The following is a 19,148-nucleotide window of genomic DNA, read 5'->3' as shown; positions in this document are numbered from 1 at the left end:
AAATCAAATTATCCCAGCAATAGAGCCAAACACTTACAGAAATGGGCACAGAGCCCAATCCTCTTGACACCAAATTTGTTACTCTATTGAGAACACACACTCACATATTTCATTCTAGAATCCTGAACTCTGTGCCCCCAACTTCATTACACATCCCAATTATATGTGGCATATGGCAGGCATGTGTTTAGGCTATAATAAAACCTTAGTAAACCTAATCCCTAGATAAAATGACTCAACTCTAAACACCTGATTCTTCAATCCTTGTCACACTGTTTTCTACAAGTCAGATTGGGCTTAATGTCAAGAAGTTCACAGTGCCAGTGCCTTCAGGTCTTGGAAAATAATACTGCTTTGTTTTTCTTGAAACATATGGTCTTCACCTAAAGGCATTTCTAAAAGTGTCAGGAAACAGAATCTAAAGTTTTCAAACTTTTTTTTTTCCAGTTAATAAATTAATTTGGAAAGGAAATAACAGCACCCTAGAGAGTTATGCTAAAACTATCCATATGCTGGCATTCTCAGAACAGCATTTTATTCTCTGATTGTTGAATGTGTAGCTTAAATGAATTTCCCAGGATCATCAAAACATCTACTTAATTTGTGTTCATTTATGATTAGTTTATGAATATTTTTTGTTAAAGATTATTCATTCTGGTTTTTATCATTCTACCATCTCAAGCTTTAGTCCTCTCACCTCTTTTTACAAATACCTGTGTCCTATTTATCATCATCATTATTTTTACTAATTAGAATATATATGACACCTTAAAGTTGCAAAGTGCTTTGAAAATATTGTCTCATTTTATCTTAACAACCATGGAGTGTAGATGCTATTATTATTTATTTTATGGATTAGGAGATTGGCAAACATGGGTTAAGTGACTTTTCTAGGTTCATACAGCTAAAAAGTATCAGATGCTGGAACTGAACTCAGGTCTTCCTGATTCCATATCCATTGTTGTACCCACCGTGACATGGTTTATTCTATTATCAGTATTAAGCTCAATTTGAAATCAATAAAGGGAACTAATATGGATAGTGGCATAAGACACATAAATGTTAAAAATCTGAACAGAAAAAGAGGTGGACTGTTCATGCAGCAAGAACCAGAGACAACACTTCTTATCATAAAATATTAAAGAACCAAAGAAACAATAACCAGCTATTGAATAGATATAGCACTGGGAAATTAAGGATAAAAAAATAAAATTAGAAAGTAGAGAAGTTTTGGGATCTAGCTTAGTGGCATATAAATCCACACCAACAAAATTTCAAACCTTTAAAGTATTAAAGTGTTGTTGCTAACAAGTAAAGAAAATGATATATGTGAAACCTGCATATGGCACTTCGGAAAGTTCCATGAGAAACAGAGAAGATCATAAAATAAGGTATTACAGCTATGAGTTCTAGGAACCCTTTCCTCTCATAAAACTCAAGAGAAATGGAACTATTAAAGATAAAGAAAAAGCTGCAAGGGGGCAACCAACTACTTATTTAACATGAGCAGTACAAGCATAAGACCTAATGATAACAAAGAACTCTTCTTTTAGTACTTTCAATTCTTTATCATATTATTTGAGCATTATTCTATTCAAGGCCTCCTCCTAGTTATTTTTCAAAATTACTGCTATTTAATACTTTTGTATTATATTTCATCTTAACTGACTGCAGAGGACTAATTAGAAATCCTCTAGCAGCCTTGTCCAGACTCTGCTTGGCTTCCTATACCTTAACATCTCATTTTTTACTATTTTGGGTCTTCCCCCCACTTAATCACATCTCCTACTCCTTTATCTTTATGTGAAAAACAGGATTTATAATTTTTCCTCTTTTTCACTTTCTAGTTTTGAACTAACTTTTCTTATTAGGCAGGATCTTGCTTAGGAATGCTGTTGTACTCAAAACCTCTACTATATCTACTACTTCAATGGCTTGGATGATCCCTCTAAGGGTATAAATGGCAACTCATTTCACACAACTCTTATCCATATCCATAAGTTGGCTACAGTTGTTCTACCCAACATGCTTGGAGTTTTCCTTACTTTCTTAAGATACCACAAGAGTACCAGGGGAGCATCCTGGCTTTCTATTATCCTTTTCCTTAGCCATATGCCTGTTCTATCTTTTCTTCTAATCTAACAAATGCTAATTACCTGATGGCATCATTTTAGGCCTGCTCTAATTGGAAGTTCCTCATCAGTCATATATTGCAGAATTATCAAACACATCATGTGTCTCTCCATTGTCCTGTGTGAGATATTTATTTTCATTTCTTTGATGACCTTTATTCTGCGACTCAATGCCACAAAGCAAGGTCAGTAGAATGCTGGTATTAAAAAAAGGTGATTTTTTTTTTGTTTCCTTTGGAAGTTTGGGCTTATTAAAGGAACTTTACATTTGCTTAAAGAAATTGTTGAATCATGCCATAATGATGCTATAATAATTATGACTGACTTCTAAATGGTATTTTATAGTATACAAAAGCACTTAGCCTACAGCAGCTTCATAAACAAAAACCTGAAAAGTCCTAACCAATGAAATATTTCAAACTACCTTGTTAGACCTGAGGTTACGTGTATATCTGAAAGAGTACTTGTGTCATTGGTTCAGAAGAATTGGATTTTCATTCTAGTTCTAACACTTAATAGCTATATAATCCTAGACAAATCTCTTAACTCTTATATCTCATTCTTTTTTCATCTATAAAATGGGCATAATCATATCTACAGTATATAATATTTATGAAAAAGACACTTCCAAAACCTTAAAATGTACAATAAACATCTTATGATTTATTAGTACTTAATTGTTCTGGCTTTCTTTGATACATTCTGTTTGTAGGGGTTATGAAGGAAATCTTTGTCAATATATAATTCTTTGCCCCCTGACTATAATAAGTGAAAGAGCGAAAAAGTAGAAAACCAATAACACAGAGGGAAAAGAAAGGTCAAGATCCAGTAAACAGAAAGGACTCATGAGTTTGAACAAGGTCAGATTTCAGACAAGAGAATACAAGAGGAGAAGCTTCCTATTTATTGGATAAAATCTATCTATCCCCACTATAGCTTATTGTCAAAATAAGAAGCAAAAATCTTTAATCTGAAAAATTGTCAGAGGAGAGACAGGCTATATTTCTGCCCTGGCCAGATGACATCTGCAATAAGGTGTCTGGTTTTAGGCACTGCATTTTTGAATGAATTCTTCCTTTCTAAAGGACAAAGGGAGTGAATTTGAGACTATGCTTAAAGAGAAAGAATTGTACTTGCTTAGCCTGGAAAAGGAAGATGATACAAGGCATATGAGGAGGTGGGGAATATGGCAATTCTCTTCAGATGCTTGGAAAGATGCCACATCAATCAATCAATCAATATTTATTAAGCATTTACTATGGGCCAGGCACTGAGCCACATGGATGAGGTATTAATATTGCTCTGCTTGGCCCCAGCTGATAAAACTAGAGATAAAGGGTAGCTAACAGCTCTGGGGCAAATTTTAGCTTATTATAAGGAAAAAATTATCTTAAAAAGTAAGCATTCAGAATTAGAAAGCATTGTTTAGAGAAGTCCTGAAATCCTCATCACTAGTGGTCTTCAGGCAGATGACAGCTAGCAGCCAATAATGATTAAAGTTTATATAGCATACCAAGTTGATATAATAATTGTACCTTCTAAATAAGCAACTTTTAAAATGTATTTTGCCTGAAAAAGCATTCCTTAATTTAAACTATTTATGAATATCATTTTCTTACACTCACATTTATTCTGCCACTAGGATATGTATCACTTCACTTCTGAAAAGAGTGTCTTGAAATAGGTTTAGCATAATTGATTTAATAGAAGGCATAACTATTGAGATATGAGTTGGACTAGATAGCCTATGAGTTATCTTCAATTTCTTAAAATCTAACGTTCTATAAATACAAAATATACAAAGGGTTAGCAATGTGGATTCAACTTATCTTAGATTTTATATTCTTTTATAGGTTCATGATTAAAGGAGAAAACCATTATTTCTTCCTTCTCTCCACTGTGTTTATTTTGAAAATGCCTATTCTAAACAATTATGGTTTACTCATATAATAATAATAATAATAATAATAATAATAATAATAATAACAATAACTTTTATATAGCACATTCTATGTGTGCCTGGTTAAACTCTTCACAATCATATTAAACCTAAATAGCAAAACTAGACTTGCTATTTATTGGAGTGGCATTGCTGCGGTCATATGATATTGACAAAGTTTATTTCACTATGGTAGGAAACAGGAATACTAAGAAAAAAATCATTCTTTGTCATGTTCTCTAGGATGGCACTGAGTGCATTTCACGTGAGCCTCTTTACCTGTAAAAATGAATTGCAATCTTTGAATGTTCTCCTTATTAGTTGTAAGCTATGTAGAAACAAACAAAACAATCAAATAAAAAATTATACTCCCCTAAATACAGTACTCTCAAATTATTTGCAAAGCATATGTAGAACAAACAAGCGTTTTCTTTTAGAAGTATAATTCTGCCTGAAGCAGTATAATTTAGCTGACATGTACTAACATTGATTCTTTCACATATATTTATTGACCAACTATATGCTGAATGCTCTAGGTACTACCATGAAAAAATAAAATAAAGACTATTAATTAGTTAATTTATGAAAAAAGTGGACAACATTGCTTTAATTATATATTTCAGGAAGGAGAAAATTATGGCCTCCATTCTCCATCTCTGTTGTAAGTGTAGGAACATATGAGACAGGACATTCCCCTCCCAATTCATATTTATGATTGTTTTGAACTTTATAATTTCTGGCCTAGAGTACTTAAAGCTTGGTTGCATGACGGAGCCAGACAGTTTGGTTTGGAGGTGGGACTTGATTTCAGGTCTTCCTGACTTCAAGGCTAGCTCTCTATATCTTATGATAGAGTACCTTTTCAAAGAAACAAACTGTGTTTAAGTATTAAAGAACATGAACTTCTTGTAGGCAGAAGCTGTTCGTTTTTATTTCTGTTCCCTCAGTGGCTAACACAATGCCTGGTATTAAATCCTTGTTGGATTCTATTCAATCAAATTGAAGGATCCTTAAAATATCAGTTCTATGTGCACTTCATTGTCTTCCAAAACCAAGTTGATATAATAAATTAAGCCAATTTGTACCTTCCAAATAAACAACTATAAAAATATATAATTTGATTGACAAAGAAATTGTTGATTTAAGTTGTTTATGAATATCATTCTGTAACACGCATTTATTCTGCTACTAGGATATGATTCACTTCAGTTCTGAATAGAGTTTGTCCTAACACAGGTTCAGCATAATTGATTTAATAGGAGCATAAGCTATGGCTTGTGGATAATAATGGATTCCTCCCAAACTGGTACAAAAAATAAATAACCTTGGATGATAATAAGGTAACATTATTATTATTGTTATTATTATTTTACAACACGAAAATATTATGTTTCACTGATATTGCTTCACTTCTCTTCGTTTAAGTCAGTGGACTGAAAATCAAAACATCTGACAATGTTTGTAACTAGTTTTTAAGTGCTGTACTTTGATGGCATACTAAGCTGGTGAAAACACATAACCTGGCAAAACTCATGAAACCGAAAAGAAACACAAATAAATGAGGCTGAAAATTACCTAACGGGACTGTTTGAAGAATCTGGGTCGTGTGCTGTTACAGTTCCAATGATATTGCCAACTTGGGTGGCTTCAGATACTTCCATGGGATACAAGCGGGAGCTAAATATGGGGGGCTCATCCACGTCCTCCACAATTATTTTCACTGTTGTCATATCACTGAAGGGGCCCAGGCTGAGGAAGCGAGGATCAACGTGCTTATTGGCGGCTTCTATGCGCAGTGTATAGCTTGTCTTGGCTTCAAAATCCAGCTCCTGTAGAGAAAGTTATTTGGAAAATTTAATTACCAATTAAATAGATGGCAAAGAAGGGCTCTTTCATTTATGAATGTCAATGAGGATATAAAGAACTTTGCCATCAAAGTACACTGTCAGCATTCAGCAACAATAAATAATAATAAGGACAATCAGCTTTCCTGCCTACCAGAGAATGGTAAACGTTTTTCTAGTTAACCAAATCTGCTCAATTGCTGTACATTGCTTACACTAATCCTGGTCTTTTGAATAATACTTGAAAGGCCACTGATAAGATGCAGAAATCTTTTTCCACAGGGGCATCAATGTACTGTTCTCCTACCATGCAATTTAACTGTACTATTCAGAGGGACGCATTAAAAATGAGAGGAAAATATGGCTATCTTCTAAATTCCAAATTGAAAGACCTGTCCCAGTGATTCTGGAGACTACATTAAGCAACTGATCACTGAAGTATTCAGAATGCTGCAGAAACAGAGGATAGAGGCCAGCAGCTGTAAACGAACAGTGCATTATGTCGTCTGGAAACACAGCCTATTCTACCTGGAAAAAAAAAATATCCCAAGTTTTGAAGGCTGGTTATTTCTCAGGGAACAGATGCAAGCATTAGCTACGTTCCTTAATTAGAAAGTCTTAATAATTCTCTTTGGACATTTAGGAATTCAGTGTCTTAAGCTGATGACTGTGCTCAAAGCCACATCCACACCTGCTATTACTTTATTGAGAGTTTTATGTATGCGACAGTCATAATATCTACATTTTCATAGCTCTTATTATCACCAATGACCATTTATAAAGTACTTACTATATGTTAGGCACTAAATTAAGAATGCAGAAACCTGATTTTTGCTTTCAAGATGCTCAAATTCTCATGGGGAAAAGGACATGCAAAACAACTAAAAGACTACACACACACATTTTAAATGGAAAGTACTTTAGAGAAGATGGACTGTTAAAGATAGGATGTGAGCTGGGGACAGCTGGGTAGCTCAGTGGATTGAGAGCCAGGCCTAGAGACAGGAGGTCCTAGGTTCAAATCTAGCCTCAGGCACTTCCCAGCTGTGTGACCCTGGGCAAGTCATTTGACCCTCATTGCCTATCCTTACCCCTCTTCTGCCTTGGAGCCAATACACAGTATTGACTCCAAGATGGAAGGTAAGGGTTATTAAAAAAAAAAAAAAAAGATAGGATGTGAGCTGAGTTTTGAATTAAGCCAGGTAAACTTGGAGGTGAAGATGAGGAAGGAGTGGATTCTAGGCATGGTAGACAACTATTGGGAAATGAAGTGCTATTTGGGAAAGTCATTCCTACCGAAGCCATTCTCAGTGATTCTCAAAGTGGGTCCCACCGCCCCCTGGTGGGTGCTGCAGCAATCCAGGGAGGTGGTGATGGCCACAGGTGCATTTATCTTTCCGAATAATTGCTATTAAATTAAAAAAAATTAATCTCCAGGGGACTAAGTACTATTTTTTCTGGAAAGGTGGGGTAGGCCAAAAAAGTTTGGGAACCAGTGCAGTAGATTAAAGAAGTTTTAAGAGATCAACAAATGTAGCCACAGATAGCTTATCTTGTGATCATACATCTTACTTCAGGATATCAAAGAATTAGTTGTAAATATACCCTTAATAGTGACAACAGTTTTTCCCCTTTCTAATGTGTGTAGAACAAGTAGTGATGCCTCCCTTTGTTAACTCTAGGTGTCAAGGCTGCCGCATAATAAATGCTCTAATGTAATTTATTAACTTTGATATAAAAGAACTAAAACTAGCAATGACAACTCTAAAACTGTGGTGAATATAATATTTTCCTCAGTTTTCCATAAAGATGGATAAAATGTGAAGAATGAGTTAAAATTTAACCTGGCCACTGATTATTTTTCTTTTTCAAATTCAGTCTTATCTGACTGAACAATATTTATTAAGGCACCTATAGTGTGTAAAGCAATATGGTAGGATACTAGGGATATAGTAAAAAATAATATAGTCTCAAGGAAACTACATTCTACTAGGGAAATGAGGGAGAAATGTTGTTTTATTAATGCCTTTTGTTTATATCCTGCAGTCATTTTCTTGTATTAACCTCCTTGACTCACTCCCTTCAGCCCTTAACTAATTGAGCCTTCTAATGTAATAAAGAAAAAACAGATCAAAAAGAAAATCATAGTCAGACAGTGTAGATTTCTGTTGTCACTATTACTATCAATTCTGTGAGATGAAGATGAGTCATAACAAGTAAAAAGATTTCATCTGCCTTTTAGTGCTGTTTTCATTTACATTACTAGGGTTATTTTTTACACTTTCTCTTCTAGTTTGCTTAATTCATTGTCAGTTCATGCAAATCTTCCCATTTCCCCAATTTCCTTATATTCACTTTTTTCTCATCTAATAATAACTAATATTTATATCATGTTTCAAGGTTTGTAAAGCAGTTAGCAAATAATATTATGTCATGATATTCTCACAGCCACCCTAGGAAGTAGGTACTATTTTTATCTTCATTTTGTAGATGAGGAAACTGAGGTAGAAAAAGGTTAAACGCCTTTCCCAGGATTCTCACAAATAACAAATGTCTGACATTGGATGTGATATCACATTTCTCCTCACTCCTGGTACAACAGTCTAACCACTGTGCATTTATAATCCACTACATTCATAAAAAAAATTTATTCAGCTATTACCCAGATAGTGCATTCCTCTTATTTTTATACCACAAAAATATGGCTATGATTTTTTGTCATATATTAGACCTTCCTGTCTATGACCTCTTTATATTCTAGTTAGTACTTTCATTTAAATCGTTGTTGGGTGTGAACTAAGTCACTATTTTAATTTGGCAATAGCTAAGATATGCAGAGAAAAGTCCCACCTACTCAAATGCTTTCATGGAGCCCCCCAAGTGTCTTTATGGATATTATGAGTAGGTAATCTGTTCAGTGTGCTCTGACATTTCATATTAAACTGGTCATTCATGAAGGCAAGGCAAAATTATGTCTCTGACCTCCAAACAGACTGTCTTCATATAGAACTAACTTAAAAGAATGTAATTTCAACTTGTTCTTTCAAATAAATAAAAAATAATAAAAATCTTTGAAATATCCATTCAAATTTTAAATATTATCAGCAGAGAAATCATGTCCTTTTTTCTAACTTAAATTATGATGCATAAGAGGGCCATATAAATTTTTATTGCAGAAATGAGTACAGTTATTTTGTGTTAACATATTAAAATAAACACACACACACACACACACACACACACACACACACACACACACACACATATACCTAAAAGGCAATGACATGAGGTACATGCATCTGGATGCCATTAAGTAATGCAGAAAAGCAATCTCTGTCTTATCAGTACAGGTTCTTCTGCCTGGCACACCAGGCCTAATCTATTCTACTCTATAAATTACTCACTAATCACCTAAGAAATACAATAGCATACATTGTAATGGGATGCCTAAAAGCTATTATGGAATCAGTGATAAAGGAATTTATAAAATCAGGATTTTAGACAGAATGAGATTACTTTTGCTATATAACATGGACCTTTCTCATTATCTTAGGAATAAATACAGAAAAAAGAAAGAAAAATATATAGTATATGAAAGAGTAGTGTGAGAAAAGCAGAAGTGATTTATAATTTGCTAAAAGCTGCTTCATAATGAAAAACAAAACAAAAATATATATTAACAGTTCAGCATGCATTTCTCCTGTCATTTTAGATGTTGTCTCTTTAGTGCATATATAGTTAACAATTCTTCTTGCAGGAGGGAACATATGATAGACAAAGTTGAATATGGAATCAGGAGCTGTATTGATACTTTCATTTTAAAGTCAGGGAAACTGAGGCCCAGAGAGATTAAGTGACTTGCAACCAAAGTTATATAAGTGAGAAAATAAGAGAACCAAAATTTGAACCCAGGTCCACTTATTCCAAATGCAATGTTCTTTCTCCTATAGCATATTTTTATGACATAACCCCAAATTCCTATGTTCTATTTAGCTTTTCCAATCCTTACCTCCAAAGCACTCATCAGTGCTACAAAATGTTTCTTCCATTACACTATTCTTCCTCCCAGATCAACCTAATAATTAAGAAAATGAAACTAATGAGGTGTGGGGAGGAAGAGAAATCAAGAAAAGAGATGAAATGGATTTTTTTTGTAATATTAATTTAGCTTGACATTAGCAAGTAGCCAATTTCAAAGTCAGAGTATTCTTCATGAAGAAGGGTAATAGAGAAGATGACGATCATATGGTACAGTGGGAAAAAAAAAACAAAAACCTGGTTTGGACATCCAAGGAGCCTGCCTTAGTTTCCTCCTCTTTAAAATAAGGGGATTGGACCAGATCAGAGGTGTCGAACTTTTGGGCAAATTTGCCTAATGCACATTGAACCAGATTAAAATGTAATTGGGAAATATTTGACAAAATAAGTGAAAGTCCAATAAAACATTTTCTAAGTTAATAATGCAGTCCACAGGGATCCTTATGTAAGGTTCACTAGTCCAGTTTTTATTTGTTTGATACTCCTTGGCTACATGACCTTTACTGTGCTTCTTAGTGTCTAGTCTATAATTCTATGATTTCATCTACTAAATCTGTGATTCTAGTTTAGAAGGGATTTGTTAACCATTTAAAAAAGAAATTGTCTAAAAATTGTCTATTGATCCAAATTATAAACCGTGCTAACGAACCATGCCCATTTCCTTGAGTCAAGCGTTTTCCTACTCATACTTTATCATTTTTGCTCCCCAAATGCTTGATACCCTTGTGTTGTGATGGGGCAGCAGCTTCCTGATGCAGCTTCTCTTACTCTGACCCAGCTCCCTCATCACACATAAATCCCACATAACCTCTTACCCCACCTGTCCACCACCTTCCACAGGGGCTTCTCTGGCAAAACTTCTTCCATAAAACCCAACTGGCCTTACTTTCTCTGACACAGCTTCCTGGCCTAAGGGCAATGAAACACCCACATCCTGTGGGCTCTGAGCCTTTCAGACTCAGGAATATAGCCCCAAGACTGATGGGTGACCAAATATGATTTCAGATGAGAGAGATGGGTGTTGGGGAGGTGGGCAGCACAGTGCCAAGGAATTCTTGTTGCATTTTATTGTGTTAGGACAAATAAAACCTCCTCCTTTGTGAAATGTTCTGAGACTCACTGGGGCCTCATTTTGTCCCCACCATGAACCTGAACAAAGAGAGTGCTGGCTTTAGATCCACACTTACCATAGTGATTAAATACCCAGGAAGCAGCAGCTGAGAATGGGGAAATGTGTAACACAGCCTCTTCCTCCAGTGCCCTTCTATCTTGGCCATGTCAGCACCTCAAGGCCCCAGGCTCAGAAATACTACCATTCCAATGCAGTGAATCTCAGTAGTAATTTTTTTTCAGTATTTGAGTCACAGAGATTTCCAGAGGCTTCAGAACAAGGAAGAGATTTGGGAGTGACTTTAACACAGGGTAAAATAAATACCTGTCAACTTCCATCTGAAGAGGGAGTGGGAACCCAATATAACTTTATCTAGGGAACGCAGATGTTAGCAAAAACTTAAACCACTAAATCTCTCTCTCTCTCTCTCTCTCTCTCTCTCTCTCTCTCTCNCTTCCATCTGAAGAGGGAGTGGGAACCCAATATAACTTTATCTAGGGAACGCAGATGTTAGCAAAAACTTAAACCACTATCTCTCTCTCTCTCTCTCTCTCTCTCTCTCTCTCTCTCTCTCTCTCTCTCTCTCTCTCTCTCTCTCTCCCTCTCTCTCTCTGCCTCATTTTGGTACTGATTTTTCTTTTGCTTTGCAATATGGGAATCTAAGTTAATAAGACACAAGGTAAGAAGAATTTAATAAAATCCCTACACTGTCTTTTTTGTCTTTTTTTTTAATGTATGTTTAACTTCTGGTTGATGGCCAAATGAGCTTTTATTATATTTAATGACCTCCTTTTAGATTTAGACCCCTTTAACTGATTCATCATTTGATATTTTAGGATAGAGGCCAAGTTGAATTCTTTTGGAAAGCCTCCAGATCCTTTTTATTCCTCAATAATGATTCTACTACTGTCCCTACTCTATTTAAAAGATTCACCTGAATTTCTCTGAATTTTGTCATTTATCAATTTCACTAAGGATTCAATCCCCTACTGGTTGCAGAGTACTTTCCTGCAAGGCACTGAGGAGATACAAAAATTAAATTATGTGTTCCCTATCTTTATGTTACTCATAATTTAGTAAAGAAATATAACCATAATCATAACTAAGATTTACATAGTATTTTAATATTTGTGAGTAGTCTTCCTTTTTTCTCAAAAATTTCCCATTATATAGGTATTTTTAACCATATTTTATAGATGAGAAAACTGATGTTGAGACGGTTTTCTCAGGGACTACACAGCTAATAGTCTGAGGCAATATTTAAACTCTCCTATTGCAGACTCTAAGTCTAGAACTTTGTACACATTACCACATAAATACACATACACGGATAAGAATATAACAAAATTAGAGCATATGCACATAGAGTGTCAACATTTCATTCTTCTCTTTGATGCACTCAGGACTTTCTCTACCATGCTCCTATCCTTTTACTTCCTTTTAAAATGCTGTTTTTCCTCATTAGATAGAGAGGGCAGGGACTACCTTTCTTTCTACTTGCATTGATATTCCCAGCTCTTAGCACAATGTTTAGCACATAGTAAACACAATTAATTCTCACAGATTAATACAAATGTGCCTAATTGTTTTTCTATATGAGCATATTAGCTCACAGCTTATTTATATCATAGGAATATTGGCTTATAAAATGAAGTAATATTTGAGAGTAAAATTATGGTATAAAAATAATCATTTTTATATTAACTGTGTGAAAAATGATGAAATGCCAAATATAAGTTCTTCTTGTCTTCCTTAGTTATTAGACCAAGTCCTGGATATAAACTTGTGCAAGAAAGAATGGATAAGACATTTCCTAAAGTTTGGGTAGCAAGAGGAATAAGAAGGGAAGAAGAAGACAAGAGAGAAGAAATATATTGGAATTTTATAATATGGAGTGAAAAAGATCTTTCAGGCAAAAAAAATCAGGTATAACCAACATATATATGAAGCTATTCAATAACCATTATCTATTCATGAAAGATGCTAAATATTCTATTTCTTCTAATGATTATTATATATATATATGTGATATTTCTACCACTTTTATAGTGATCTCATGTGCATCAGCTTATTTCAACTATTTCTTCATTGTTATCACCTTATCACCTTGAAATAGTGAATAAAAATTGATGTTACATCATGCATAACAGGGAAATCGAACTTCCTTTTAATTTTGACCCATTTATAATCATTATGATTGTCATAATCATCACTCATGTTTGGTGGCAGGTTAAGGCCTGAAGTATTATTTCTTCACAACAACCCCATGAAGTAAGTACAATTCTTCTCAAGACCCAATTCATAATTGCCCAGCTCAAATTCTCCATTATCCTTGTCAGTAATTTCTTCCTTTCTCTTCATTTGATGTCGACTTCTGTTATTCTTCACATGAAAAGTGATTTTTTTCTTCTTCAGAAAAAATTTCTGCCTAGATCTCCTAACTTTGATTTTCCATTTTCAAATTCCATGTATAGATTTTTCTTTTTTGTCAGGTTTATTTACCATGAAAACATTTGGCAATGTAATTTTTATAAAATTTATTCAAAATACATTTGTATCACATTGCATTACTACTTCCCTGATTGTATTAGATACCTTGGCATAATCCAGACTTATTACCTGTTATATTTATTTATTTTAAAACATTTTGTTTGTTTCAATCAATCAAGATCTGCCTTTTACCCCTAATCCCTCTATCCAACTGAGAACACATGAAAAACAAAATCCATTAAAAATATGTATTATCAAACATAAACAATCCCCATATTGGCCATGTCCAAAAGAAAAAGAAAAAAAATCATATTCTCTTCCTACTCTATTAGAAGGGTAGTGCATTTTGCTATTAGTCCTCTAGAATCTGAGTTCATCTTTACATTGATAATGAGAGTTCAGGACCACAGTAATCTATCACATTTATATACCATAACTTGTTCAGCCATTCCCCAGTTTATGGGTTCTCCCTCAGATTTTCATCCTTTGCCACCTCAAAAAAAAATCCTATAAATATTTTTGTCTACTCCTAGGATTTGTTTTGCTTAGGATTCTCCTTGCCCCTAAATTTACCCTCCCTCTAATTTTTTTTCTTCCCTCTTCTTTTTCTGTTGAACAGGGTTTTGTACCCTACTGTTTGTTTAGTTGTGCATTTTTCTTTGTTTTGACCAGTTCAGATGAGAGAGAGGTTCAAGAGTCTGCTTTTTCCTCCACCCCTTCCTTCTTCTTTGCATAAATATCTACTTGCATACTCTGATGATGTGAAATAATTTTTCCTAACCTTCCTTTCCCCTCCCCTCTGGTTAATTCCTCTTTCCTTTTCTTTCCATTCTTTTAAGATCATCAGGACATAACAGATTCACTCTCAGTCCTTGTCTAATGAATTCCCCCTATGTCCCACAATAATGATAGAGTTCAGAAGGGATATATGTATCATTTCCCCATTTCTGAAAGTAAGCAGTTTATCCCTGTCTAATCCTTAATTGTTCATTCATGTTTATCTTTTTATATTTCACTCCTATATTTGAACTTCAAAGTTTATCCTCACACTTATCTTTTCTTCAGGATTGAATGGATAAGTTCTGTTTCATTAAAAATCCATTTCCCCCCTCCCTGTGAAATTATAATCAGCTTTACTTGGTAAGTTATTCTTGGTTGTAGGTTGTTATACTTTGCCTTCTGTAATATTGTATTCCAAGTTGTCTGCTACTTTATTCATGGTGGCTCTGAATCATGTTTGATGCCAATGTGGTCCTAGTGCTTGAATTCTTTTTTTTTTTCTTTTCCACCCCTTCTGGCTGCTTGTAATATTTTTTCTTTGACCTAGAAATTCTGGATTTTGGCAATAATGTTTCTGGGAGTTTCTATTCTGGAGTTTCTTTCGGGAGGTGATTGGTGAATTCTTTTTATTTCTATTTTGCATGGTTGTTCTAAGATACTGTGGAAGTTTTAAGCTTTCTTAAGATAGGATATAGGCTTTTTTTTTTATCATTGTGTTCAGTTAATTTAGTGATTTTCCAATTTTTTCTCATTTATGTGTTTTCCAGGTCATTTGTTTTTGCTATGAGATACTTCACATTTTCTTTCATTTTTTTTTCAGTCTTTTGATTTTATTTCAATATTTTATAATGCATCATAAAGTCATGGGTTTCTAATTGATATATTTGAATTTTTAGGAAGTGTATTGCTTGACCAAAATTTTGTACTTCTTGTGACAAGCTGGTAATTACTTTCTAATTTTTTCTCCCATAAATCTAATTTCTTTTCAATTGTTTTCCTCAAGCATTCTTCAAGCATTTGGAGGAATTGTGGACTAGAGTTCAACAGTATTCTTCTATTAACTTTCCCATATTCATTTAACATCTACTATGTGCCAGGTACTCAAGGTGCTTGTAATCTAACAGGACAGACAGCATGTAAACAAATATGTACAATGTGAGCTAAACACAGCATAAATAGGAAATAATTAAAAGAGGGAAAGCACTGACATTAAGAGGAGTTGGGGAAGGTTTCCTGAAAAAAGTGACATTTTAATTAGGACACCAGGGGAATCAATAGTCAGAGTGGAGGAAGGAGAGTGTCTCAGGAATAAGGGCCAGCCAGAGAAAATGCACAGAGATAAGAGATGGGAGTGTCTTGTTAATGTAAAGTCCTGGAGGCCTGGGTCACTGGATAAAAGAGCATATGTTAGGTAGCAAGGTGTAAAAAGCCTGGAAAGAAAGAAGGGGCTAGATTATGAAGGGCCTCAAATGTCAACTAGAACATTTTGGATTTGCTCCTGGGGGCAACAGGAAGCCACTTGAGTTTATTAAGTGGAGGGTGTGGGTAGAGTTGACATGATAGGATCTGTGTTTTAGGAAAATCACTTAAGTAGCTGAATAGAAAATGGATTAGAGTGGGAAGAGCCTTGAGGCAGTCAGTCCTACCAGGAGGCTATTGCAATCATTCAGGCATGAGATGATGAAAGCCTGCACTCAAGAGGTGGTAGTGTCAGAGGACAGAGTGGGGAGTATTTGAGAAATGTTCCAAAGGTGAAATGGAGAGGCCTTGGCTACAGATTGGATATGGAATGTGAGTGATAGTGAAGAATGGAGAAAGACTTGTGAACTGCGAGCCTGAAAGACTGAGAGTTTAGAGGGAAAGATAATGTGTTTTGTTTTGCCCATTTTAAGTTTCAGATGTCTACTGGAATACAGGTCAAGACATTTGAAAGGTAGTTAGTTGCAGATGCCAGACTGGAAGTCAACAAGAAGACTGGGGCAGAAAATGGAGATTTTAGAATTATCAGCATAGATATAATAACTAAATCCTTGAAACTTTTTTTTTTTTACTTTACCCAGTAAAGTAGTATAGAAAAGAAAGAGAAGAGGGTGAAAGACAGAACATTTAGGGATACCTACAGTTAGAGGGCATGATCTGGAATATGATTTAGAAAAGGACTCAGAGGAGTGGTCAGATGGGTAAGCAGAAAATCAGGAGATATTGGTGCCCTAAAAACCCAGAGAAGAGAGTATCAAGGAAGAGAGTGATAAACAGTGTCAAAGGCTAAAGAAAGGTCAAGGAGAGTGAGGATTGAGAAAAGCCCACAGGATTTGGCCACTAAGATCATTAGTTACTTTTGAAAGAATAGTTTTGTTTGAATGAAAGATCAGAATCAGATTATAAAAGGTTAAGAAGAGAGAGAGGAGAAAAAGTGGAAATATATATATATTTTTATATCTATAGATATATAGAAAATATATATATACATATATATATATTTTTCAAGGAATTTAGCTACACAGGGCAAAAGAGATATAGGATCTGTGTTTTAGGAAAATCACTGGCGATGAAAGTTACTGGCGATGAAAGGAACAAGCAATGCTTTTTTAAAATTTCCAGGACAGAGGAAACATGGGCATGTTTATAAGCAGGAGGATAGCCAGTAGAGAGAGAGAAATAAGTGAAAAAGTGGAGATGAGAGAGGGGGCAATCTTTTGGAAGAGATGGCATGAAATGAGATTACTGGAATAAGTAGAGGGGTTAGCCTTGCTAAGGAAGAAGTGCACTTTGTCATATGAAACAAGGAGGAAAGTAGCAAAAGGCACCTGAATGATAGGAAATGAAGTGGGGAGAAAAGGGAGGGAGCTCCTGGCAAATAGCTTCAATTTTTTTTTTTTTTTTTTTTTGTAAAATATGAGGCAAAGTTCTCAGAACAATTGGGTAGAGGTAGTAAAGGGAAGCAGTGAGATATTTGAAGAATGATGAAAAGGTTTGGAAGAGCCCTTGTGGAGAATAGCATAGTGAGTTGGTAAAGGATGTACACTTGGGATTGCCTATTAGCGATAAGGACCCACTTGAGGTGATGTAACAAATTTGTAGGAGATCCAGACTGTTATGTGATTTCCCCTATTTTCATTCAGCTTCATGTGTGTAAGCACAAAGGTGACAAATAATGAAAGTGATACAAAACTGAGGCTTGGCTAATGTAACCCATAATGTGATAAGAGGGCTAGGCTAAGAATTCAAGAGAGGAAGAGAGTAGAGAGTTGAACTGGTTCACCATAGAGAAAAGGAGAATGATGAGTACTTCTGGTCTGAGGTCTTTTGACTTGAAGAAGCATCAGAAAGTGGTAGACTCCCTGTGCAGGTGGAAGATGCCTGGCTTGGTCCCTAGCAGCCTTTCCTCAGGGGACAGGCTATGCCTTAGCATATCCACAAATCTGAGGTCCTCTTGGTGCCCATTTTAAGGAGTCATTTCTTAGTCTGATATGGCAGTCAATCTCCCTCATGGTCTCCTTTGCTGGATCCTTATCTAGTTCGTGCCTTCTAACCATAGGCGTCCGAGTTGGTCCTCTTCTCTTCTCCCTCGATGCTACTTCATTTGGTTCTTTCATCAGTTCCCATAGATTTAATTATCATCTTTATAGGATGATTCTCAAATCTCCCTATCCTGGCCTAATCTTCCTGTTGACCTCCAGTCTGTGAATTTCTTCTTGGCTTTCAGGCATCTTGAACTGGATGTCCAGTAATCATCTTAAACTCAATACGTGCCAAACTTGACTCATTATTCTCCCTAAACCTGTCTTGCTCCCTATTGTCCTTATTACTATAGAAGGCAATGCCATCCTGCCAGTTCCCTGGGCTATCATCCTAGGACTGGACTTCTCTCACTACCATATCTAATCTTTTCCTAATGTCCATTGATTTTACCTTTGCAACATCTCTCAAATACCTTGCCACCACTTTAATGCAGGCCTCATCACCTCATACCCAGTGCATTAGCCTGCTGCTGGGTTGGCCTGAATCAAGACTCTCTTCATTCTAATCCATTCTCCATTCAGCCACCAAAGTGGTTTTCCAAAAGTTCAGGTGCCACTATGTCATCCTCCTATTCAACAAAATCCAGTGGCTCCCTATCTGCTCCAGAATTAAATACAAAATCCTCTGTTTTGTGTTCAAAGCCCTTTATAACATAAAACAATCCCTCCCTGACCACTTTCAGTGTTCTTACACCTCATTTCCTGTCAGATTTTGCATCCTATTGGAGGAAAAATATGTATATTGTGTATAAATAAAAAATGAATAGAAAGTAAATTTGGGGAGAGAGTTTATACCAAGAGGAAGTCTCAGTCTTAAAGGAAGATAAGAGTTCTAAGATGAAGAGGTGAAGAGAGAGTTCATTTCAAGTACCTGAAAAGGGCAGTGACATGATTCGAGTTTTGCTGTAGGAAAACTATTTTTTTGAGAGCTCTGTGTAAGATTGATTGTGGTGAGGTGAAACATGTTGGAGGGGGATCAATTTGTAGGTTATTGCAGTAGACTGGCTAAAAGGTGTCATTTGGTTTGAACTAGGATGGTGGATGAGGAGGAGGAGGGAGTGGAGAGAAAAGAAAATATTCAATTATTATTATTGGGGTAGAAATGAAAATATTAGGAAAATTCCTGGATATGTGGAAAGTGAAAGTAAAGAACTGAGGATGATACTGAAGTCATGAATCTTGAACACTGGTAATAGGATAGGACCCTAATTAGAAATACAGAAAATTCAAAAATAGATGGGTTTAGGGGAAAAGGTAATGAGTACTTTCCTTAGCAATGATGAGTTTAAGATA

At 35.3% G+C, this 19,148-nt stretch overlaps 1 protein-coding gene across 1 annotated transcript in view; it reads right to left on the bottom strand.

The window, feature by feature from the left end:
* Nucleotides 1–19,148, bottom strand: part of CDH7 (cadherin 7) — a 190,879-nt gene that overhangs the window by 39,985 nt on the left and 131,746 nt on the right. The window contains exon 7 of the mRNA XM_044658087.1: nucleotides 5,647–5,900. Within this exon, the coding sequence (XP_044514022.1) occupies nucleotides 5,647–5,900 (254 nt within the window). The remainder of the gene's footprint in view (nucleotides 1–5,646; nucleotides 5,901–19,148) is intronic.

This window comes from Gracilinanus agilis, chromosome 1 (assembly GCF_016433145.1).
Source record: "Gracilinanus agilis isolate LMUSP501 chromosome 1, AgileGrace, whole genome shotgun sequence".
NCBI lineage: Eukaryota > Metazoa > Chordata > Mammalia > Didelphimorphia > Didelphidae > Gracilinanus > Gracilinanus agilis.
The sequence above is the reverse complement of the archived record's forward strand: the minus strand, read 5'-3'. Positions and strand labels throughout refer to the sequence as shown.